This window comes from Salarias fasciatus, assembly GCF_902148845.1.
Source record: "Salarias fasciatus chromosome 7 unlocalized genomic scaffold, fSalaFa1.1 super_scaffold_4, whole genome shotgun sequence".
NCBI classification, from domain to species: Eukaryota; Metazoa; Chordata; class Actinopteri; order Blenniiformes; family Blenniidae; genus Salarias; species Salarias fasciatus.
Window position 1 is genome coordinate 18,665,935 of NW_021941229.1, and position 25,915 is coordinate 18,691,849.

General features: G+C 40.6%; 1 protein-coding gene across 1 annotated transcript; it reads left to right on the forward strand.

Moving 5' to 3' along the window:
• The first annotated feature begins 8,026 nt into the window (after positions 1–8,026).
• LOC115383123 (uncharacterized protein K02A2.6-like) lies at positions 8,027–9,473 on the forward strand. Its single transcript, XM_030085189.1, has 2 exons — positions 8,027–8,911; positions 9,372–9,473. The coding sequence occupies exons 1-2, from the start codon at positions 8,138–8,140 to the stop codon at positions 9,390–9,392; spliced, it is 795 nt and encodes a 264-aa protein (XP_029941049.1). The 5' UTR covers positions 8,027–8,137; the 3' UTR covers positions 9,393–9,473.
• The last annotated feature ends 16,442 nt before the right edge of the window (positions 9,474–25,915 follow it).

The window sequence follows — 25,915 nt, forward strand, 5'->3', positions numbered from 1 at the left end:
ATGCACCCTGTCACAGAGAAAGTGACAGCACCCTGGTTTCCTTACCATTGGTTTGCCACAATGAAACCTGCATTATACTTCTGAAGGCCTGGAACATCCATACCAGTTCACTCTGAATATATTTTATTATGGTTCTATGATAAACATTTAGTTAAAGATTCAGAATAAGTCCCAGGGAACCCTATAAATGACCATGTTGAGTGGCCAAATTTTAACCAAGCTAGCAAGAAAGACCTAGCAGCAATCACAAAAGATATGAAAATGAAGTTGTATGCGCCATTGAATTCAGTGTGTCAAGATTTGTGTAAACAATGGAGTTGTCATTGTTTTGATTTTTACTTTTCTGACTATAAAAAGTTTTTTGTACAAAAAAAAAAAAAACTGACCCTTGAAATGTCCTTTGGAAGTCACTAGAGCTGAAATTTTCCACATTTGGGTATTTTTAGAGTGTTTTTCAAAGGGTTAACAGAAAAATACAGTATTAATATGAAACGTGATCTAAGCTGTTGTACATGAAATGTACGAAACAAGCATGAAACAAGAAGTTACTTTTATATGCTTTATTTTATTGTTCATATTGTGTGCATATTCTGCATATAGTCTGTATTACTCTTAATGTGCCACTCTAGCCCACCTAATTGCTCCTTGAATTGTTTTTTTTTTTTCTTCTTCAGATTCTGATTAATTTTAAAAAGGGGAACAATATCCAAGATTTTACTAATCAGGAACTGGAAGTGACCCGAGGCCCCTGAGACCCTAACCCTTCATAAAGAGGTATCCAAGACATACAGACAACAGTTTCCTCCCCCTTTCGCTCTTGTCCTAATTACACGGTCACCAGACATGCCACTGCAGCAAAAATGCCACTGTATGTTGTAATTGGGTGCTTGCTGAGTTCATATACCAGGTTTTTTTTTTTTTTTTTAATGGCAGATAGTCTGGTGTGATGAAGGTGCAGCTGGATGACTGACCATTAAAAACATTAATGCAAAGAATATGATTTCTGGAGATCTGTTTCAAATATACATTCCGGCCATCTTCACATTGCTCTGTGTTTAATTGCTGACATGTGAATTCTCACTTGGGTGGTTAGCGCGTCCCCTTTTTGTCACCTTCATTTTATCTGCGATTTACTGCAGAGGAGATTTTCATGCTGACACAGAAATGATACACTACATACGCACATATATTATAGAAACACGGAATATCCATGTATGTTTCAGACATTTCCTCTAAAGAGTACATTGAAGGCAAAACCACATGCAGCCGCTATTTCGCAAATTTGTGTAAGACACTGTAATGATTCAGTTTATATCAGATCGTCAAAGAATTGGAAGTCACAAAAATAGCAATGGCAATTATAAATAACGGTGATCTGAGATTCTCATTCAATTTGTTTATTTTCCATTGATTGCAGAACTTTCAGACATTGCTCTCAGTTCAGTTTCAATAAGCTCAAGTACTAATTAGTGAATATAGCATAAGTATTCAGTCACTGTAGTCTATGGCTTCCTGTAATGTACCAACTTTAAAATGAATAGCCTTGTAAGTTCACTATATTTAACAAAACTATTAAAACATTTTACACATTGTGCAGCCTTGGCCAGACTGAAAAGCTTCCGGATGTATTCTGCTTGCCATCTGATTCCGCTTATTTTTCTATGTGCGGAGAGCAATGCGCTTCAAGGAAACAAATTCGAATTCATGAAGAACCCAAGGACAGGAGCAAATATAAAAGCAATAAAAGATATCCAGGAGATAGGTCCTATCTGCAGTCATCACACTGCAAAGCATGCATCATGCTTTTGTCCTTGAGACATTTTCCTTCCTCCACTCCTGCGAATACTTACCCTATCATATGAAAGATGTGATTAAACTGTTCTACAGCTGAAAAACTGCACTGATTTTCTCAGAGCTATTATTTTTGAAGCTGCAAATGTGACTGCCTTCCTACCAACACATGGATTACATTCTCCTCCTCTCTATTTTTCATGATTGTATTCCATGTTTTGACCACATTTTCGAGAACCCATGGGGACGGCCTTGGTCAGGGCTTGCTCTGCTCATATTTTACAGACAAAGACATCAAAGTGAATTATGCAGCAATCAAAAATAAAATGCATGTCAATGTGAAGTATTATTCAGAGGAAATCTTGGTGAAGCATTGGAAGCAAAACACCAGCCAGGAGAACAAGACAATAAAACTGTAATACATAAAGAAATACAGACACTGAAACTGCAGTTATGGACTAATAATGCAAGTACAGAAGCATGTATGTACACAAAGGAACACTGATTTTTTTTTCCCCAGTGTAAAATCCTGAAGGTGTTGGTATCAAGATCACACTCCATTTTCTTGAAAAATGTAGTATTTGAGCGAACAATATAATTTCATAATTATTTGGTGTAACACCAATTAAAATGTAAAATCTCAAAAAAAAAATTAAAAAAAATCACTATTTAAAATTCACTATACAACTTAGTGAATTAAATGTGAATATTTCAGTGGAATCTATTTTAAAGAAATCAAGTTTTTGTAATTTTTTTTTTTTATTAGTGAAAAAAACTTCCTTTTCAAAACTTGAGTTTAGTTACCAGAAGTAACATATTGTTTTAAATACAACAGCACTGGTCTTGGTAATGTGCTACTGAAATGCAGGTGGAGTAAGACGAGACAGAATAAAGGGAGTAATTTTATTTCCACTCATTCAAGAATTCATCATTTCTGTCATTTTTGAGGGTTGAAGGACGTTGGAGTCCATTCTAGGTGACTATGGGTGAAAGCAGGTACACTCCGGACAGGTTACCAATCCATTACTTTCCAAAGTCACTGTACTCACACTTCCAAGATATTTCAGAATCAAAAAAACACTTTTTTTTTTTTTTTTTCCCTAGGGAGTATCCATCGATGCACAGAAGACCGTGGGGATGCACGGGAAGTCCCCTAAAAGGAATCAAACTGGGGCTATTCCCCCTGCGAGGTGACACAGGGCTCTCCTGTCCTCATGATTTCTTCAAAAATATGAAAAGGAAGAAAAGGGCATCCCACTGATCCATCAAGTTTTTTTATCTGCTCCTACCAACTGAAATTTCTTTGACTCCCCCTGTGGAAGAGCCTCCATCACTCTTAAAAAAAAAGACTTTTCTGGTTCACACAATCTTAGGAAATGAGCTTTATTGTCATTCCAACATTAAAAAAAAGGAAGGCAACAAGATATCGAGGACTTTCTCCTTGCAACAGTAAAAACATTGTCCTCAAAATGCAGTGAAAAGAGACTGAAAACCAGACAAGCAAGTCACCAGATAGAAGAAAGGAAGGGATGCAAGGAGGTGGAAGGACAAGAGCAGAGAATGATAGATGGAGGAGGGAAGAACAAAATGGTGGCAAACACCACAGAGCGGAAGGAAGAAAGGAAGGAATGGTGAGAGACAGGAATGGATGGGGGTGGGGCGGATGAGCAGAAAGAAGCTTGAAAGGTGCGGGGAATGAAAGAGTGAGAGATGAATGGTGTGATGGTGCTGCTGCCGTAGCTTTTATGATTGATGACATGGTTTTCTCCTCCACTCTTCTGTGCCACGTCTGACCATCCGCCATAGTGCCGTGTTTTGGGAGCACTCCAGAACGCCACAGCTGGCTGAAAGTGGAAAGATAACATTTTTTTTTCGGACAAATAGCAAAACAAAATCTGTGTCTAAATGAAGCTCTGGTTTTGTCCTCGCGTTGTTTGTGTGCGTATGCGTTGAGGTCTGAAACGCAAACCTAAGCAAAGTGTTTGCTCCCCACCACTTACGGGAAATTGAGGAATTTGCCTGTCATGTTGAGGTGATATTACAAAGTGGATTATTGTTCCTGCACCCAAGGAGAAAATCCTATTTAAGCCACTATCTGTTTATAGAAAGCGAAGGATGAAACAGTAGCGAGAGTCACTGTCATCAAAGTCAAAGCTGCTAAGGTCAGTTTTAAAAGTGAGTGTTTTAACCGCAAATGGCAGCACCAGAAGGAGACATATATACTGCAATACACGTCTACCGAAAGGTCATTTGTGCACTTGATTTTAGCACCTTCAAGTTTATCTGCTATATACTTTTGAGACTGTTCAGTTGTGCGTTTTTCATCCATGTAGTTGTCCAAGTCTGTGGATAAAATGCATTTAGAATTGTATAAGTTGCTTAAATCAGAGCATGGAAGTGCACCTAGAAATATGAGGGAAATACACATTTTTCTGGTTTTGAATACTATATGCTCAAAAAGTCTCAGCAGACCTGAAATGTTCAAGTGTTGTCAGCGGTGACACTGACACCACACAGTAACAACTCTTGAGTTCTGATTCCAAGTTGAAGCTTTGCATGTTTTCATTTAATGTCCCCCCGAGTTCTCAAGCAAACGTTATGTTTTCATGAACAGTATGGTTTTCAAATCAATTAACGATTCTATAAATTAATGATCAATAAATTAATCAATTCAGAATATTCAAAAAGTAGGCAAAAGTGGTTAAACACAAATACTGAAAGAACAGGAAGCACCAACAATCATTATTCGATTAAAGTGAACATTTTTACTTTAGTAAACATGAATCCTGCAGTGCTAAACTTTTTGGCACGAAGCCTACAGATAATGGAAAACCAAACAGCATTCCCAAATATACATCAGTGGCTTTATGCTTGAAAGCCAGATTTAGATGGATTTTAATAATCATACTTTTGTTGGGTTTAGATTTGGGTGACCTATGGTGGAGACACTGATTTGAGCTGTGGATATGCACGTCCTCAGTTATTTGACAGGGACTGCTGCAGCACCCTCACATAAAACAGGCTGAGAACACGGGGGTTAAAAGTGCCCTTTGTTAAATTGGTGTATCTGTGTTTCATGTCTCATGAACCCGCTGAATGTGCACACTGCCATCACCAATAGGCTGGCTCATTTAGCACGTCAAACTCGCTGCTCATTTCCTGCTACTGTTATCTATACATGTCATCTCCCACTATTACCCAGTGATCCACCTGCTGGTCCCATTTTTCCACAGTTCTTCAAGCAAGAGCATTAATTGCTTAAGCTTTAACCCTTTATAAACCGGAGCCCTGTTATCAGAAGGAAAGCGTATGCTTCCTCTTATTCTATCACCTACTATTTTTATTTAAAGTATGAGTGGGTTACTGACAGTCGAGAAGAAGAACAAAGAAAAAAGGGCACAACCACACTGGAGCCACGTTCAAGAGGACATACAGACACTGACCATAAGTGGTGAGCATCCATTTGTTTGAGATGAAAGATAAAAATAAAAGCAAGTGACAAGAGTGACACATTTGTGCAGGGACAGTGTTTCAAGATAATCTTTCCCACAGATCTCTCTGGCTCACCCATTAAACTAAAGCTATTCAGCAGTAAAATCAAGCCCCTCCAGGGTTACTATTGATTTTCATTTCCAGATGACATATACCTTATAAGCCAGAAACAGCATTAATAGAGCAGATTTTTAAAGGGCTGACGGGATCATTGGGGGACGCGTTCATGTCATCATCCGTCTATTTTGTCACACTTGCCAATATGAGTGGTAAATTGCGCCAATCACACCCTATTTCGAGCCATTTGAACATCTTAATGTCAAATTGGTCTCAACATAGTCCTTGGATTTATATGAAAACAAAGGCCTGTGAGAGGCTTGCGCAATTATTTCATTTAAATGAGGAGAGAAAACATCATTTGCTATACCTCAATTTGAAAGACAAGTTCATCTTGGATGTTTATTTTAGGTGAGAATGTTTCAAAACAGTAACATTTATGTCCCAGAGAAAACAGTTATTCATTAACTGAGGCACATTATAGATCTGTATTTTCAAATTGTTTTTCTCTGTTTTAGTTTGTCAAGGAATACTTGAGTGGCTGCAGTGTTCAGGAGTGAATTGTTGACACAGATACACATGTCCACGGTCTGTTGTGGTTGCCGCTGAGGATCTTCACAGGAGTTTAGCATCTTGCTCTGGAGGATCCCAGCAGTAGTAATAAGGTTGTTTACCCTGCTGCTGGTCTCCGAATCGAACCGCTGACCTTTAATTTAAAGTCATGTAAAGAGTACCATGTTTTAAAAGGCAGAGAGTGCGTATGGCCTCTTGACTTTTTCCAGTGTGTTTTCTCTCACTGTTTGTGTTTCCTTATAAGCGCTTTAAGACCTTCAGCAACTTGTCTGGGGGGGCCAGATGCGACGAGAACGGTTTCAGAGGACGTCATTGTTTTAATCGCACACAACCAACGAATGCAAAGCGTTCTGCAGAAATTGTGTGGGTGAAGGAGAAACCACATGACATCAGGGTTAAACATTCATCCATCTTATATACTAATGCATCTTAGCACTGAACCCTTTAGAGAAATTCAGTGTTCCTGATTTTGCTAAATCAAGACCACAGAAATTGCTGAGACACTGGAGAGCAACACATACAGAGTGCATAGATAAACCTACAAGCAGAGTAGACAGAAGACATCCAATATATACCACAGCCACCAGGTGAAGACAATCACAAAGTCAGACACAGGTGAAACACATCAGGACAGGGAGGACCGATCAGACACAACTGTAATGTTTAGAGCAATGTTTTCTTTTACGAGCCATGCTGCTGTCATTGAACGCAACATTCCTAGAAGTGAGCATGCGCAGAGAGCAATATAGGAAGTAATGCCTGTATGATCACCGGAACACTGTCTGCCTGTATCGTGCCGTGATGATGGATATATATAAACTTCCAAGACTCCAACAAGCCATATCTCATCATTTGTGTCCGTGCACACATCACATTGGCGACGAGGACTAAAAAGGAGAGAAGAAAAAAAAGGCGTTGATCGAGGACGGACAAGTTAAGCGCCGTCAAGCACGCCGGAGGAAAGTTTTTTTTACTTTCTCTGTTTTTTTTTCAAGCAGCCGTCATGTCGCTCGCAAACACGCCAGCTCTACCCGCGTTTGACACCGAAACGGACCCAAGTTCAGTAGGACCACGCTGGAACAAATGGGTGCAGAGGTTTGAGAACTACACAACTGCCTTCAACATTTCCGGAGATGGGAGACTCAAAGCTCTACTTCTACACTTGGCTGGTGAGCGTGTTCATGACATATACGATACATTAGCGGCCACAGGAGACAAGTATGCAGATGTAAAAGCAAAGCTGGAAACATATTTTACTCCAAAGAAAAACGTGCTGTATGAAGTGTACACATTCAGAAAAGCAGTTCAGCTCTCAGGCGAAAATCTGGACACATACTGCACAAGACTACGTATGCTGGCCAAACACTGTGAATTCGCGGATGTGAATTTGGAAATAAAAGGACAACTAATTCAGAGCTGTACATCAACAAGGCTTCGCAGACGAGCGCTCAGAGAGCCCAACATGACTCTGGAAGAAATCCTCAACTACGGCAGATCAATGGAAGTGTCAGAACAGCAGGCAACAGGCATGGAACAAGGAGCAGCTGCAGCAGTGAATGCGGTGCAACACAACGAACAACCAACCAAGAGGTACAATACTGCCCATGCAAACACAAACAAATCGAGCAGTCAGTGTCGAAACTGTGGTGGGAAGTATCCCCACGACGGTGATTGTCCTGCTCGAGGAAAAGATTGTAAAGCTTGCGGCAAACTAAATCACTTTGCCAGACAGTGCAGGTCAAAGCCAAAACAACAAATGAGCAGAGATGTGAAACCAAAGGGCTACACTAAACAGTACAAATCACAAAAGAAAGTCTACAATGTCACTAACTCAACGCACAGTGAAAGTAAAGACTCAGACAGCAGTGATGATAACTATGTGTTTGTGACCACCAGCACAGCTAAAAGAAGCACACCAACAACCCAAGTTAAGATTGGTGATACTGGCATCTCAGTAGTCCTAGATTCAGGTGCCACAGTAAACGTCATGAGTGAATCTGCTCTTAACATGCTGTCACCACAGCCACAGTTGGTACCAGCGGACACCAAAATCTTTCCCTATGGCTGTACCACTCCGCTGTCACTGGTTGGCATGTTCAGATGTGAGGTGAAAGCAAATGATAAACAGACATTGTGCAGATTTTATGTAAAAAGTGGCAAAGGCTGTTCCCTACTCGGTTATGACACAGCGACACAGCTAGGTCTCATTAACGTAGTCAACACTATGTCCACACCTCAACCAAGCACAGTGGCGGATAAACTGGTCAAAGACAACCCAGAACTCTTCCGAGGCATAGGAAAACTCAAGGATTTTCAAGTCAAACTTCACATCGACACTACTGTTCAGCCCACATGTCAGCCACACAGGCGAGTGCCATTCCACATCCGTCAAAGAGTGGAAAAAGAGCTAGAAAAGCTGGAAGAAGGTGACATTATTGAAACTGTGACAGGCCCAACGCCATGGGTTTCACCAATAGTGACTCCACCCAAACCCAAAAACCCAAATGAAGTCAGAATCTGCGTTGATATGCGACAAGCTAACACTGCAATACAACGTGAACGTCACATCACACCGACGATGGATGACGTCATCCACGAACTCAATGGAGCCACTGTCTTCTCCAAACTTGATTTAAGAGCTGGATATCACCAGTTGGAGCTTCATCCAGACAGCAGATACATAACAACTTTCAGCACTCACAAAGGCCTGCGCAGATACAAACGGCTCAACTTTGGTATTTCATCAGCAGCGGAAGTATTCCAAAATGCCATCTGCCAAGCACTACAAGGGATCAGTGGGGTAAAGAACCTCAGCGACGACATCATCGTGCATGGGAAAACACAAGCTGACCATGACAACAGCCTCGCAGCAGTTTTTCAGAGACTCAAAGAAAAGGGCCTTACTCTCAACAGAGACAAATGTGAGTTCAACAAGTCCAGACTGGAATTTTTTGGATTCATCTTCCAAGCAGGAGGAATCTCAGCTGACCCCAAAAAGGTTAGTGCTATCAAAGAAGCGAGTGCACCGGAAAACCCCACAGAGGTGAGAAGCCTGCTCGGAATGGCAACGTACTGTGCTCGTTTCATCAAAGACTTCGCATCGATCTCAGCCCCACTTCGTGAGCTAACCAAGAAAGGCACGCCTTGGCACTGGAGCTCGGTGCATGCCAAAGCGCTCCAAGACATGAAAGACAGCTTAACGAGTGACACTGTCATGTCGTACTTCGATCCAGAAAAACAAACCGAACTTGTCGTTGATGCAAGCCCAGTAGGCTTGGGGGCCATTCTTTATCAACTCAATAAAGAAGGAGAAAGACGCACAATAGCGTATGCCAGTCGTGCACTCAGTGACGTAGAAAAACGCTACTCACAGACAGAACGAGAAGCACTGGCAATAGTGTGGAGTTGTGAACATTTTCATCTGTATTTGTTTGGGCACTCTTTTACTCTCGTTACAGACCACAAGGCGCTGGAGGTGATCTGGAATAATCCTCGTTCCAAGCCACCAGCAAGGATTGAACGTTGGGGTTTGAGACTACAACCCTACGACTTCGCAGTAGTCTACAGGAAAGGAGCTGAAAACCCAGCAGACTACATGTCCAGGCATCCAGCATCGACACAGCATGGGTTACACACCAGAGCAACAAAAGTTGCTGAAGACTACGTCAACTTCATGGCACAACAAGCAACGCCCAAAGCAATGACTCTGTCCGAAATCCAAGAGGAAACCCTCAAAGACCCCCTTCTGAAAAAGGTCAGTGAGCATGCAAGGCACAACACATGGCACACTATCAAAAAGGATTCACAGGATGCCACTGCCCTGCAAAAATACAAGCAAATCAGCGGCGAACTCACTGTTTCACCTACTGATGACATAATACTTCGAGGCCTCAAGATCGTCATCCCCTCAGCCCTTGAAGACAAAGTGTTGCAGTTAGCCCATGAAGGACATCAGGGCATTGTGAAAACAAAAACATTATTGAGGTCAAAAGTATGGTTTCCAAACATTGACCAAAAAGCAGAGTTTATGGTTAAGAACTGTCTAGCATGCCAAGCAAACACCCCGGTGACACAAGTCGAACCTCTAAAAATGTCAGAGTTACCTGAGTCACCGTGGCATTCAGTCAGTGCAGACTTCTACGGTCCACTCCCCACTGGAGAGTACTTGCTAGTTCTTGTGGATGAGTACACCCGCTACCCAGTCGTTAAACCTGTGAGATCCACCTCAGTAAATACGGTGATCCCAGTCATGGATGAAACGTTCTCAATGTTTGGCATTCCCAGAATACTCAAAACAGACAACGGACCTCCTTTCAACAGTGAGCAGTTCTCGAAATTCCTAACACACATGGGATGTCATCACAGGAAGATCACGCCTCTATGGCCACAAGCAAATGCAACGGCAGAGCGCTTCATGCGGACACTTGGAAAAGCTGTACGTGTTTCAGAGAATCAGAGCATCCCCTGGAAGCAAACACTGAACACATTTCTTCGTGAGTATCGCTCTACACCACACAGCACCACTGAAGCGTCTCCTGCAGAGCTTATGTTCCAACGCAAGATCAATACCAAGATTCCTGCACATTCCAGTACCACTCAAAACAAAACTGACCAAGTGATCAGGGAGCGTGACAAGCAAGCAAAGACAAAAATGAAGCAAAACGCAGATACACGTCGCCGCGCAAAATCCAGTTCTCTCAGTGTTGGTGACGCCGTGCTGCATCGTCAGTCAAAACAAAACAAGCTGACATCATCCTACAACTGTGATCCGCACACCATAACCAGCATCAATGGCTCCATGGTCACTGCCAGAAACAACAAGCATTCCATCACAAGGAACTCATCATTTTTCAAAAGGATAAGTGCCAGTGCTCAGTGTCCCACACCTACTCCAGACACCGATGATGAGGACAGTACTCCAACAGTTCCACGGTACCCTGCGAGATGCACCAGACGCCGCCCTGCGTATCTGGAAGACTACGAAGACACTGGCTGAGCAATAAGTTTTCTTTTTCAGATGTTTGCCAATGAGTTCACTTGACTGTTTACATTTGGTTGTTTGGCTGCAACAATAATCACTTGCCATCTATTTGCATTTTTGAAATATCAAGTGCTGTTTTCTTTTTCTTTCAGTCCAAAAGGAATGCACTTATGAGACAGATTTATTTCTTTTGTTGTTTGTGAGTTCTAAATAGAGTGTGTTGTGAATTTCAAGAAATGCAACAAAATGTTCAGGGAATTTAAGAACCTTAGGTAAGAAAATGTTTGGAAAGTAAAAAAAAAAAAAAAAAAAAAAAAACCAAAAAAAAAAAAAAAACCTGGTTGACTGTGTACTCATGTTTTTGTTAAAAAAAAAAAAAAAAGGAGTGATGTAATGTTTAGAGCAATGTTTTCTTTTACGAGCCATGCTGCTGTCATTGAACGCAACATTCCTAGAAGTGAGCATGCGCAGAGAGCAATATAGGAAGTAATGCCTGTATGATCACCGGAACACTGTCTGCCTGTATCGTGCCGTGATGATGGATATATATAAACTTCCAAGACTCCAACAAGCCATATCTCATCATTTGTGTCCGTGCACACATCACAACAACAAGGGGAAGTCAACCAGTCTGAGAGCAGAGACAGTCACAATTTCAAAACAACACAAGATACAAAATGTGTACCATGGCAAAGGTTCAGTGATTTCAGGTTAATCTAATATATATATATATATATATATATATATATATATATATATATATATATATATATATATATATATATATATATATGTATTTTCCAAGCTTCCAGTGATGTAGTTTGAAGAAGCCACACAAAAGGTATTTAGGTGTTTAGAAGAAATACTCAGTTAAAAAAAAAAAAAGAAAAAGAAAGGAGCTAGTCTAGTTTTAGGAGTCTGGCTTTTCACAGTACTCAGTTGTTTTACAGAGTCCCTGTCGTGTCAAATAAACAAATAAATAAAGAGGTATTTTCCTGAGACTATCTAACAGCCTAGTTTATTTGTTGTTTTTTAATGTGTAACTTTCCATAAATAGACAACATGCATACAAGATGGATCATCACGGGACTCGGCAGCATTGCAACATCTAAAGTAGATCATTTCTGATCACTTGGGAAATTGCTTCAGACGTCTTAAAATCAGACAGAAATGACACAAATTGTGTTCCAGCAGAAGTTAAAGCCACCGGCCTCCGAATCGATCTAATTGAGGGAAAGGGTCTTTGCAGGAGAGCCCCGGGGCACTTTTAAACATCACTCCAGCGCCAGTATTACGAAGAGTGCTTTCTGTAGTCGTCTCTCGACCCAATCCACTCTATCCTCCACCAAATCCCTGAGCCCGAGCAATGAACTGGATTCATCGTGGCTTTATAATGAAAGGTCACAATATTCTCAGGCCAGGGAAAAGGTAAAGCTCAGTTATGTCAAATTACATTGTGGCCTGTGGCAGGCCAAAACAAAATTACAAGAAGGATTGCACTCAGCTCAAGCCTTAGATGTTGCTGAACCCCTGCTTTCACATCAAAATAAATCCAAGGAAAGGGTAGAGGATATACAGGACATCAACAGACAACGGAAAGCTTTTACACTCCACCACAAATTGCAAAACACCATTGGTCACAATTATTCCCTGAAAACCTCAAAAGCTGTTTCTTCTTCCTTTTTTTTTCTTCAAGGAAGCACAACATGGTGAATGTTTTATTCCAAAATCTCATCAGTTTCCGTTTGAAGTCGATGTGCCATCTCTGCGCAAGCTCCGTTCACATTATTTCAGAACACCTGAGCTAAGCAGCTATCACGAGGAGATAAAAAAAGAAATCTTAGGATCTTAAGTCTCTTTGAAGCACAATGGGTGGTATCTGCAGTCAATTGCATTAACATCCCGTGGAAGGTCCGCGCTGATTCCTGAGACTGATGTCAGAGTAAAAGATATCATCCTCAAAGGGCAACCTTCAAAGAGCAATCCGTACATATAATTGCCCATCGTTCTCCTAGTGGGGCTGAGAAAGACCATTTGCAAGGTTGTTTTATCTGCTTTTGAATCAGTCAGAGATCACGAAAACCTTTTTCACTGGTTCTCAGGGTTTCTTGTCATTTGAGGTTAAATTATACATATTTAATGTCAAAGGCTCGTCCATGTTAAATTATTCTCCTCATTGAAGGTTCAATAAAATCAATGAAAATTGTCATTCTTGTAGAAATTTTGGGTTGTAATTCACGCCGATGATTTCATCAGTCTTGATCACAGTAGTAACATTTGCTGATCCAAATCTGCAACTTTATTTTGATGTATTTCCCAAATGAGAAATGGATACAGAACATATTTGATTACGATATGAACACTTTGAAATTTCCAGTACAGGCTTTCCGTTGAGTTATTGTGCATTTCCACAAAATTTAGGTGTGAACACTTCAAACATGCGAGCACAATTTTGAAAAAAAAAAAAAAAACAAAAAAAAAACTTTTGGTGTGTTTTTTTGTTTTATTCCACATTTTTAAAACCAATTAAATTGCTTATAAATAATAGAATATTTTCTTTGCTTGGTTTTATCTTAAATGTTTGACAAATTTTGACAACTATTTTTTTGTATGTACTTATGTAGGTAAATTGCCTAAACAGCCTCAGCAATTGCGCTACCTCAAACAACTAACACCTTCCGGTAAAGTTTTAAGATAATTCCTTATATTAATTCTACTTTTCATGAAAGCATTTTTCATTAATTAAAATAAAAACACAAACCTTCTAATGTATTTCCTTGTACTTCCATTTGTTTTCTTTGTTTATCATTTTTACATTATTTCTTTTTTGAACCAGGAGCAGTGGGAATATCCTGTAACTGATACATCAATATGCGCTGGCTGTACTTCCTCAGGTTAAAGATAGCATTAGACTCTTGTACTGATTCCAGCCCCAAGGAGCATCTGATGCTCTTAACATCTTTAAAATTTTACCAGCTACTTTTATGTAGATGTAGTTGTCACATCTGAGAGAACAGGTTCAGACGCAAGTGTGTAGGTGGACAGAATACTCATCCTGCTTTATTTTTGTTCCATCGTCTCAGAAAAGCAGCAAGCTTTATCTCGCGTCATTTGTGGATTTTATACTTATCACAGTGATCTCACATGCAGAAGAAAAAGTTTGAGAGACATACCTGCAGCCCTGGCATTAATAAGCTAATATCAAGAATGTAATTGGATAGCAAGGCATTGCTGAGATTGGGTCTGGAGGTGAATAACACAGCGTGGATTCCTCAAGAGGATGTGTGGGCCAGTTCTTACCAGAGGCATCAAATAATGGGAACGATATTTGGAATAGCCACCATTCTTTCATTCTCTTGCTTCTCTTCCCTCCGAATGATATATCTCCAGGGAAGCTATTATGTTGCATTTTTTTTTAAAAAGGCTTCACTTCTCATGAGTGATTTGATTGGGAGTTTCCTTTCAGAAAACTTCATTATTCCTGTGGTTAGCTACTTAAGGTAGAACAGTGAAATTGCTAAAGCACAGAAAAGAAGGTCAAGGGATTCTGCTTCTATAGGCTATTTGCAAAACTTTGAGACAGAATAAAGCAATTACTGTGTCTGTATGAATTCCATTCATACCAGGGAATGTGGGCTTTGTCCAGCCAAACAGCCACTCAAAGCTATAGTCCAATATTAAACAAGACCAACAAAAACCATTAGTATCTTTCCCTAACCGTATGGTATATCCATTCTTTTATGTTTTTCTTTCCATACTGAGTCCACTTACTGGGGACTGTCTCTCTTTGGGGAAATGTGCTTACATTTGAGGGTGATGATTGCTAAAAGTCACCATAACCTTTCTGAAATGTAAAACAGGGCCTTAGCCACAGGTGCATGTAGGGTACCTCCACCTCTTCACCCTGTCATGAATTAGTGATCTTTCCAGCATTCATCTTTCTTTTTGCCAATTGTCAAGTGGGATTGGCTCCAGCTCTCTACAACCTTAAGTTGGATGAAGTGGGTCTAAAAGATGGATAGATGGATTTACGTGTTTGGACATGAATCCAAACAGTGACAAAAGCTATTGTTGACTTTGTGCTCGTCACATCATTCAATGAAGTATTGATTTCTCCGAGCATAATCGCTCTGAAAAACAAGAAAATGAATATAAGGTTTGACAAGTTGACTAATTATCAGAGCTGTTAGACCTGACAGCTGTTGACTGGATAAAGTGTTTTATAATAAAGAAATAAATAAAGCCTGTGTGGTAAGTGAATGTGCAATTTTTTATTTTTTTTTGCTTTCAAGTTCCACAGAATTGTTGAATGTCTTGAAATTTATTTCACATCGCACAGTGTATTTAGGGTGAGAAACCTTCATCTATTTAGCCTCTTGAACTGAAGAAAAAACCCATACTCTGAATATTGTGTTGCTACATTTTACTGTCAAAAAAGAAAATGTATTATTTGGTGCTTGTCTTAAAAAACAGTGTAACGCTTCAGTTTGTGACAAACTAGCTTCCTCTCACACTTCATGGCTGACTACACACTGTTTGCCTTGTCTTGTTTTTGGACTCCAATATCGAATGACTTCCTGTTTTTTCATTCAACCCTAATACACTGCACAACAGCAATTGCTTCCCGTTTTTTTTTTATGCTCAAACTTAAGAGGCATTTGACTTTACTCATTTTCTCCATGATAGCTAAGCAAGATGCAGATTACTTTGGACATGATATGTGCAGCATTATTCTTTTTAATTAGGGGGCCGATGTTTATAAGCTCCAAACAGTAACTCTAGATAATAGTGGATTCATGTCCAGTTAATCAAAATCCTGTTGGCAGATAATGGCTGCCAGGGGCTCCACCAGGTTTGCAAAAATTTAATTAGCAAAGCCATGAATCTCGACTCTGCAATGCTTGCTCAAGGGTGAAAAGGGACTGAACGCAACATTGAGTTTGTGGTTGATTGGTTTAAAAAGTTAAAAGGCCTTCTTTTAGTGGGATAGGGAGTAGTAATGTCTTTATTTTAAGAGCAGCACCAGAAGTAAAAGAAGAAAAAAAAAGCGTATCTACCATATATAACTGCCATGTGTGCACCAGAGCTTGTGTTTGTTTTGCTATCATCATCGGATAATTAGTTTAGCTGTAGCTGCTCTGGCAGTGGATGTTTGGAAGCGGGACTCTAACACACATAAGGTATGGATAAAACAGATTTTACAGGGCACTCGGTTTGAAGAGGAGGTCAAAACTGGCAGTCAGTCATGGAAAGAAAGTAAATCCAAAAACGGAGCCATACACTCTCTCTTAAAGGCTGGATAGTAAGTAAGGAGGATAAGAGCAGATGATGGAAGGCTGTATAGTCACACAGTAAACAGCGGGTGGGCGGCTACTGTATATACCAAGAGGCTAATGAGGGGATGAGGGGCCAAAGATCAGTTGGTGTGAAATGCAGGTGTTGTAGCAAGACTGGAACACTCTGGGGACGGCTAACAGGCAACGAGAGAAGAAGAAGAAAACACACTGGGAGGTGAGGGATGCTGTTCTCCGTCAACACACACATCCCTCTGAACACTGCCAACAAACGTACTGTAAAGATACAGTATATAATAGATAATATGTTGCTCTTTTTAAGGAATAAAATGCTTCATGTTCAGTATGCTCGATCGCGTGTGGCGACAGTGCGGTATGGATTCCACGCACTTGCACAAGCATACAACACAAAGTCAACACCCACTGAATCAGAAATACCGTCCATTGACATATGGTGATACCAGCTGCTTCATGTGTCAATCTGCATTGGCGTCGAAGTCGCAGTGTCACAAATGTCAGGGTCATGGTACGAGCTGGATGGCACATTAATGGACAAGGCTTCTGCTGCCACAGCTCTACAAGTTTGCCTTTTTTTTTTATGGAATCCCACAAAGTTTTCTTTCACAGTTCACCGCCGTTTGCATGTTTGGCTGTTGTGCCGGAGTCATGTTGATCTTTGCTTCATATTCCACTGCATTTCCATTAGTTGGTGAGTAGCTGGAGGTGATGCCTGTGCAGTGTTGTGAGTCTGCCGTCATGGAATTTTAGACACTGCTGAAATGATTGCTGTTGAAAATGAATGAAGCCTCTCAGCTGTCGTACACCAGTCATTCTCATCTTGATGCACTACATAAGACCGCAGATTTTGAATCACAGCACATTTTGTCATGATTGCCCATCTTGGAGGAAATCACAGTGCATTGATGTGATTAGATTGCATTTCCCCCCCCCCCCCCCCCCAGATATTAGTTGATATCCATTATAAGTTAAAGAACTTGAGTAAATAAAACATTTGTCCAGATGGTGACCTTAATGGTTCAACATTAATAACATTTGCCTCTATTTACTCCGATAGCTGCATCAGTAAAATTAAATTTGAAGAAACACAGTTGATAGTTGGCAACATTTCACACACACACAAAAAAAAAACAAAGACGACTGGCATCCTTACAGTGGCTTTAGAGAAACGAAATGTTCATAATGGTAATTAACGTTGCTTCTCTTGAGAAAACAAATGCTTGTGTCAAGTTTTGCAGCCAAAATTCATCTGCACATTACAGAAAACAAAATGATCAGGTTCACCTCATGGAGGCAAATATTGAAGTTCATGGGAGTTTTTCAAGGTCAGTACAGAACTTAGAATGATCTCATGAAAAGTGGAGCAATCACAGAAGACTGATATAGTAAAACAACCCCATTAACTTATGATTGGGTGCCTGTCAATGTCGTGCACACCACTTACTGTTTACCGCCTTGTTTTTATAAGATTCATTAGATTGAATGGGTCCAATTTGGAGATTTTCTGTCTAGATTGTGCTTGAGATGGAATGAGTGTTAGATTCAGATCCCTGCTCACTTCCAGCTGCCATCCAGACAAAGAAATGGACCCACAATCCAAGCAAAGCCTAATGCACCGCCGAGAGGACATTAGAAACACACATCCTGTTTTATTAATGTGGTCAATACAGTCCATTAGGCCAAAGATTTAAAAGCCACATAGCTTTTCCACCTCCATTAATATTTCCCTCTGACCCATCTTTTTCTTTTTTTTTGGACCAGACCCAAGCTCTTTCCCATTTTCCCCTTTTCCCCTTTAAAGCACTAACATAAACTGTTATGTTGACAATATCTGAACTTTTTACATCACTTCTATGTTTTATGTCTTCGTCATTTGAGCTGAGGATGCTCCATATGAGAAAACAAGGAATATGGAATATATGGAAATCACACATCAGAGAAATGCTGGGAAGACCGTTGTGAATTTAAATACTTAAAAGCATAATGAAATATATTCATTATTGTAATCAATAATTGACGTGATACTTCTTTGCTCACATTTACATCAGAAAAAATGCTGATCATGTGATTTTTTTGTGTGAAAACTATTAAATGCTTATGCAAGACTTAAAAACAGGTCAATTTTAATCACAGGAAGTTGAGCTCCTTTTTTGTCTAAGTTTTGCTTACATAAGTAAAATCTACTACCTACATCTTTGACCTGTTTTTCTGTTTAAAATGTATATTTTCCTCACTGTTTTCTACCCCATCTGCTCGGATTACTGACACGGTACCCAGTATTTTCTGGCACCATTAGAGCATATCTGTGCCTGTACAGTATACAGCTATGGCTGTCAAGTTATTTCCCTCCGTAGCCCCATGCATAGCTTGTGTCACACCACTCTCTATAACAGTAATGGTGCTTTAAAAGCATAGCCGAGGTGTATTCCCTTTGCTGTCTGACAAAGCTGAGCAGCGATGGTCAAAGCCCACCTTGTCCCACGCCTGTCCTCTATCCTTTCCTTTTACAACGGCGCTATTTCAGGTGGTTATAGAGTCTGTCCTGATTCACGGGGACATTATATCGCACAAAACGATTCGCGGGTGCTGTGTCATGCCCTCATTCCAAGGATCTGTAGTGTTTCTCTTTTCTTTTCTTCTGTATTGTATCCTGATTCTCAGGGCAGAGAGGGACAAGGCAGATAGCATAAAGAGATAAGACACAAAGCCCTTTTATTCAGCAGCAGGTTTGAAACAGGGAAATTAATTCAGTCCTATTATCTGACTCTTTCAGGAGCCAGGGGCTGAATGGGCTAAAATTTGAATGTCTTTTGTACAGATTTTCCCAAATTGTGTTCTAAATCAGGTTCTGCATATCATTCAATTTTCACGTAACATTACCAACACAGATGTGACAAACTGTCCAGAACTGGCACGGATCTGCATTTTAGTGGATGCAACAGAAATTCAATCAAAAATAATATAGCATATAGTAAACATAAAAGACTGCAAAGCCTTGCCTGCATCTTCGCCTGCTCAGATTCTGAGATGATAGGTAAGATTTGACCCCGACCAGTTTCCCACAAGGTTAGCATGCCCTCCCTACCATGTTCATCCACCAGCCCCATACATCAGCAGTGACACCGGAAAATTAATGTCACTGAGATCCAGAGCTCAGCGATGCCACTGATGGCATCTTGTTCAGTGGCCAGTCACCAGAGAGATCAGCAAAGTTCATTGCCAACAAAGAACTACCCTTAAGTGCTAATATGAAAAGAAAGTGAAAATCCCTCTGTGCCTGCTGCTTCTGTAAATGCTGCACGGAGTTAAATAATTTCTAAAGTTAATGGTAATTAAAGCATATTTTACTGCATTGCATATGTTTTAAACTCTTATGTACCTTTCCCGCATTGAAGTCTGTGAATGTGTTCAATTTATCAAAAAAGGTGATGATATATTGATACGTTTTTTTTTTCTGCATAATATCTATATGAGGTTGAAATAACTCATGCAAAAGATAAGTCCCAGAGGGACCCCTTTTTAATTATGGCATCATTATTAACACATTATAGATCAGTCGTATGGAGAAACCATTTATCATGTTAGCAGAAGGGTCACAAACATGATGAAGCAATTAAAATCTAATGTTTTGTTAATGACCACTGCAGTCTTAGAACTCAATGGAATCCAAGTGATTCACACTGTGAGAGCCAGCTTGTCCATCTCTTCCCATTATTATGAACCAGACATGGCACTATTAGCTACAACGGCATGCAAATACACAAATTATTACCTTTAGTAGTATTTGCAATAAATAATGAATCAAATGGAATGATGTGTTTATAGAAGCATTTTTTTTTTCTCCCAGAGTAAAGGTGGGCAATTGTCCTTCCCCGGGGGGGGGGGGCTACATAAAAAAGTTATGACTGCTTTGAAGAGCAGCTCTGCTGGATATCAAGATATTTCTTCTAATAAAGAGTAGTTTGTTTTGTATTTTCTCTTTAAACCTCAGAAAACGGGAGCTCAGATGTCCAAAAACTTTTACATTCTGAAATAATCTTTCAATTTCCACCGTGAGCCATCGGTTTGGAGGGGTAATGTTTGTTAAAGGTGCCAGCCAACACAGTGAAAAAAGGTTGAACCACAAGGACATGCAGTGGAGAATTGTAGAGAATCATCCACCCCTTTCCCCAATAAAAGCAAAGCGGTTTTATTGCGTGCATCATGAAAACCAATTTTCATGTGAATTACAGTTTTGCAATGACCTCATGCAGGCCAGTCAGGGACAGCATAAGGGCCACAAATGGCCTGTGAGCCTTACAATGTTTACGTCTGTCCAAAACTTAATGAAAATGTTATTTCAAAATGAAAAGGCGAAACAATGAAAATATGTGACAAGTGAATCTAAAAAAAAAAAAAACATAAATACCAGTATTGCCATGAAAAGAAATAGCTGATATCTCAGTATAAACCCTTGCAAAAGTACAAAAGTACAAATAAACTCCCAAGAGGCACAGCATGGCTGTGCACATGAACTCGGTTTTGCCTTATAGTAAGATTTTCAGGATTTTGAGCTAGTAGATAATCCTGATGGCCTTGGGAGAAAAACAGCTGCAGATTTCACCGCTAAGTCACAACTATAGTGCGGTAACTCCCATTCCACTGTAGTTCCAAACAATCTGAATGGGTGCCGGTGGGGTCAGTCGATCAGTCAGTACGAGGACAGCTTTTAGCTTTTACTGTAGCATGCATGGGTAGTTTCATGTCCGTCGCCCTCTTTGACGCCAGCAAAGGCACTTTCCCATGGTGGATGTGTATGCAGATACAGCTGAGGTCTTCAAGCCTGGGAATTGTCACAGCCCAACCACAAGGACATGTGCTGACATGGAATGGCTCAATGTACTCAGAAACCATGTGTGTATCTATATGCATTGAATTCTAACACGTTGACCGATAATGGAATAGTGAAGCTACAGGAACATGATACTGCCCATTCATGGACACTATCTTCAATCCCCCCCCGGTCTCATTATCAGAAATGTCTACTTTTAAAGCTTCCATTGTGTTCCAGTAATCACAGCGGGTAATTTTCTTTTCAAACAGTACTACCTTTACTTTGAAAAACTGATATTGCTCTATAATTACAAAATGTTACCTTTCACATGTTCACCACACTGGATAATGAAGGCATTGCGAGTACAATCAGATTCTCTCACCATTACCTTGTGGCTAATATTCAGAGATAGATGGGACAAATTGAAATGGTGTGAAGAATAATTAATGTTCTAATGCCTTGATCTCTGCATTTAAACATACATGATATTTCTAGTACCTGGATCTATTCATAAGATGTCCCACACACAATTGATTGAAGATGTACAGTGATTATCAAAGAAAGACTTACATAGACAGACAAGAAGGGGGGAAAAAAAGGATAGGAGGGAGAGAGCAGTGGTGAGGAGGAGCAGGCACCATTCCAGCCTGCAGTAACCTTGATGACATCCTTCATTACTATGTGCAGGCTGACATCCTGACAGAGGCATGCGGCACCAGATGGAGGGGAGGGACACAGCTCCATTCCCACCCTCTGCTCGTCCTTTCTAGACTGGCATCTAGAAAGAAGCCGCGGAAGGGAGGAAAAGGAAGGGATCGCCGTTACGCTGGCGCACAGCTTGACTGACACTGGCCCAGATCTGCAAGTCTGCCCTCGTCCTTGTGCTCCAACAGCAGGTGGCTTCAACTCTGGCCCGACCTTGCCATATCAAAAACCTTCTCCGACTACTCAGCATGAGGCAGCAGGACCCTCACTCCAGCCCATGTATAGCTTCTGAAAATCTCCCACAGAGATGTCAGTGCCAGTATGGTTCATTACATATTTTAAATATCGCAGTGGGGTAAAAAAGTTTGGCGACTTAATGATGATAAACAGCAAAATGTGAAAACTTCTCAGATTAAACATATCCTAGAGTGTGCTGATGGTGATTTTCTTTCCACAATTCATCCTACATTTCCTATATGGAAACTGCAAATCCACATCAGTTATGGACAGGGTATTTAGGACACAAGGTGTTTTGATGATAGCCCATTGAAAGGCGGCCGTGTTGGTTTGAATTCTGGAGTGATACACAGAAAGCTGTCTGACAGTCCCAGAGCTGTGAGAAATACAGTCATGGTGGACTGATCAAAGGTGGCATTGCCAGCAAGTCCCCTTTAAGGACATTGGCAGTTAGCACAGGGCTGCCCAGCCTCTTTGTCTTCCTGGCAGCCCTTTGATGAGAGCCCCCTGGGTGATTCACTCTTACTTACAGAAGTGCACACGGCTGTTAAGAATTGGATCAAAACAGATTGAGAGGGGGTTGAATGCACAGAGAGGGAGAGTAGAGCAAGGGATTAAAAATGGGAGATAGATGGGGAGGATAGCAAAACAGTGTGTAGAACGTAAGAGACGGAGCGCGAGGCACACAGAGAGTGACTTACAGAGGGGGGGATAAAAATGTTGAAATATTCACTGCTACGCACCAGTTTATTGTTGTGACAGAGAAAGACAAAAGGTCATTGTGTTTAATGGCCTCACTGTCCCGGGGTGGGCGACACGGGCCGGGCAATCAGCTCATCAATTTTACCAGCGAATCAGTCACGCTCATCCTCACATAGTTGCAAATCGGATGTAAATTTAGATGAATCTCTGCCCTACTTAACTCATCAGTCCCAACACTTTGGCATGCAGTTTGCCAGTCTTCATTATTACAAACTGCCAGAGCTGTATGAAGCTAAAAGATCTGCTGTCACAGCTGTAATTGAAGATGCATGTCAATTGAGAAGATGGGGTACATTTCAGAGTTATTTAGCCATGCAGTAATTTTGATCATTTCATCAGATTTGACCACATTTCCTGTGTGTTCATTTGCAATCTGTTGACTTTTGCTGTCAACACTAACAGAGGTGTTACGCTGTCAATCCATTCATAAAACCTTTCTAAAGCCAGGTTTACACTTGCACGACTTTTTGCCACGATGTTGTCATGGCAAGGCGTGCCAATCTGGAGTCACCGAACTGGCAGGCTCCCGCACTGTTCACGACCAGTTCACCAATAGTTCACGAATGCGCGCCCGTCAGTGTCACGGACTGGCACGACGCATTCACGAATAGTTTGCGCATAGGTTACGTGCTTCCCGCATTGGCACGACGTGGTTGCACAATTCGGCTTGGGCTGTTCGTGAACTATTCGTTGCACGCATCCTCCCGCATTGTCCCGACAAGTTCACGGACAGTTGGCGCATAGTTCACGGCCCGGTCGCGATATTTTGTTGTGACCAAAATTTTGAACATTTCAAAATTCTCGTCCCGACATGGCACGCAGTCACGAGGGGTTTACGCACATTTCACGCCACTTTAGGCGTAGTTTGCGACTTGATTCGTGCCAATGTGTGCCACAGAATCGTGCAAGGCTTTACAGAAGTATTATGAATCCAAAAGTTTAAAAAAATAAATAAATGGCACACTCTGGAAGAGTCATTTTCACGTGTACCTGCTCTATGAGTCACAGCAGTGCTTTCAATGGCATTTAATTTCAAAGTTAACCACAACCACAGGTCAGCATGATCCCTTAAAATGAGAGCTGTAAATAGCCACTCTCAACCAAAACAGGCAATCTGAAAAGTTATTGACTATTTAATTACTCAGCTGCATTAACATTGAATGGAAGCACTTTTTTTTTTTTTTTTTTTTTTTAAATGATTATAATGTAATCCTGCTTCCTTGTGCAAATGCACAATTGACCAGGGACTGCAGATTAACTGATAGGCTCAACCTCACGAGTGTGGGATTCCCCAACAGCTTCCCTGCTTCAACCTGTCAGGATTAAGATCATTTATTCAGTTACGGCACGATCGGGACATTAAATGAGTGAAACATATATGTGAAAGTGTAACTCTATAATAATAGTAATGTTAATGGATTTCATGGCCTAAAGTCAAAATAAGGTATCTGTCTATGTGTATTGTGTCCAGATCAAGAGAAATGATTTACTGAAATGGATTAAACTGTACATAATGACGCAACAGGGTTAAGATTACACTGAGAGTTGTGTTCTGATGAAATGGTGATACGCATTTACTCAGAGATCCAATAATCATGACAATCAAAACACAGATGTGTTGTGTGGAATTGACAAAACTTACAAAGAAATATATTTTTTAATCAATAAAAATAATTGTTATTAATTATACTTATGTATATTCAGTTTAAAAAAATGTGTTTTGGCCTCATTTGCTTCTAGGATTTCTCCTAAATAATATGAATTACAAGAAAGGTGTTTTGTTACACGAAAAGTGATCTGCTACTGTATTAACCACGGAGGATCATCAAGGGAGGAAAGATCTTTTTTTTTCTTTTTACCTATGAAAGATCAGTGTAATTCATCTTATACATATAAATTTCATATTCATTCCAGACAGTATTACTTTTTTCTTACAGCATAATTGAAGTTATATAACCACTGTATGAACAACTCCTGCTTCATCCATCTGCATTTTCTTTTTTACCGCAGTATGGATGCGAAAACTGAATTAATTGATTGTTTGGTCACCGTGGGCCAGTGGGCCATCAATATCTGCTGTCAGATGCACATTACACATGAGCCGCTTATAGATTTTTAGGACTAACATGTTAGCAACCACTGTTTTTGCTACAGGGTGACGGCTGCCTTTAGGGGTTTCTGAAAGCTGCTTAGACTAAATCACACAGTAAAAGATGCTGAAACAAAACCGAACCAATGAGCTAGAACGGGGCGTTAATTCTCCGTAATCTCTGCAGAATGAGCGACCGGATCACACAACTCTGTCACACACGATGAACCATATCTGTTACGTTCTACACACAAAAGGCAGCCCCCTTAGTCTTTTACTGTTTGTCAGCAGTGTGATTTTTCATCCCATCACCGACTGGCATCGGCGTTGGTTCCTGGCTGTCAGTGCAGCGGCAAGAGGCACATATTAGACCTGCTAAATTTTGGTGGCAGATGGCAAAACTGTGTGCTCTCCCATGGGGTGGGAGCCAGCTGGCCTCTTCTTTGCCACTGTGACTAGGGTGAGCAGTAAAGTTGCCACTTTATGTACACTGAAATGAATAAAAGCAGCATTTTTTTCTTTGACTTCATACTGTGAAAGTGTTGTACAGTTAGCCATGTCCCGAATTTATTCACCATCTGGGAAATAGTGGGGTTTAATTTCATATGTGTTGTTACTCTTAAATGTGTTGAATGTCTTTCAATATCGGAGTTCAAGTGGATCATGGTGGGCAGATTAAAAACTACCAAATCAATGCTCTCATTTCAATGTTGAAAGTGCATGTTGTTTGGAATAAGGTTTGTAATGGTGTTTCTGTTGTGCAAATGAAACCACCACAAATCTGTAAATAACTCACAGGACTGTAAGGCCAACACAAACGCACATGGAGGAGGTTGCCATGCGATGGACTCATTAACCGCGGTGTACAGTGTGAAGGTGACGGCGCCATCCAACAAGTCATTTGTTGTGCGTTTCAGCCAGAGAGCTTTAAACAGGCGCAGCAGCCTGAGAAACCTGATGAAAATATTGCACAGCGTAAGTATGTTTACCGAAACGTGAGTGAACTCTGGCAGAATACAAATTCCTGTAAAAAAAGTGGAATTACCACAACCAAGAGTAGCTGTTATTTAAAAGCATGTGAGTACAATGCCATGGAAATTATG

Bases quoted from the DNA above. Each gene is read 5' to 3' on its own strand.
- LOC115383123 (XM_030085189.1), top strand. From the start codon at position 8,138: ATGTCCACACCTCAACCAAGCACAGTGGCGGATAAACTGGTCAAAGAC. The intron at 8,912-9,371 runs GTTAGTGCTATC...CTCTCGTTACAG, and splicing joins TCTCAGCTGACCCCAAAAAG to ACCACAAGGCGCTGGAGGTG.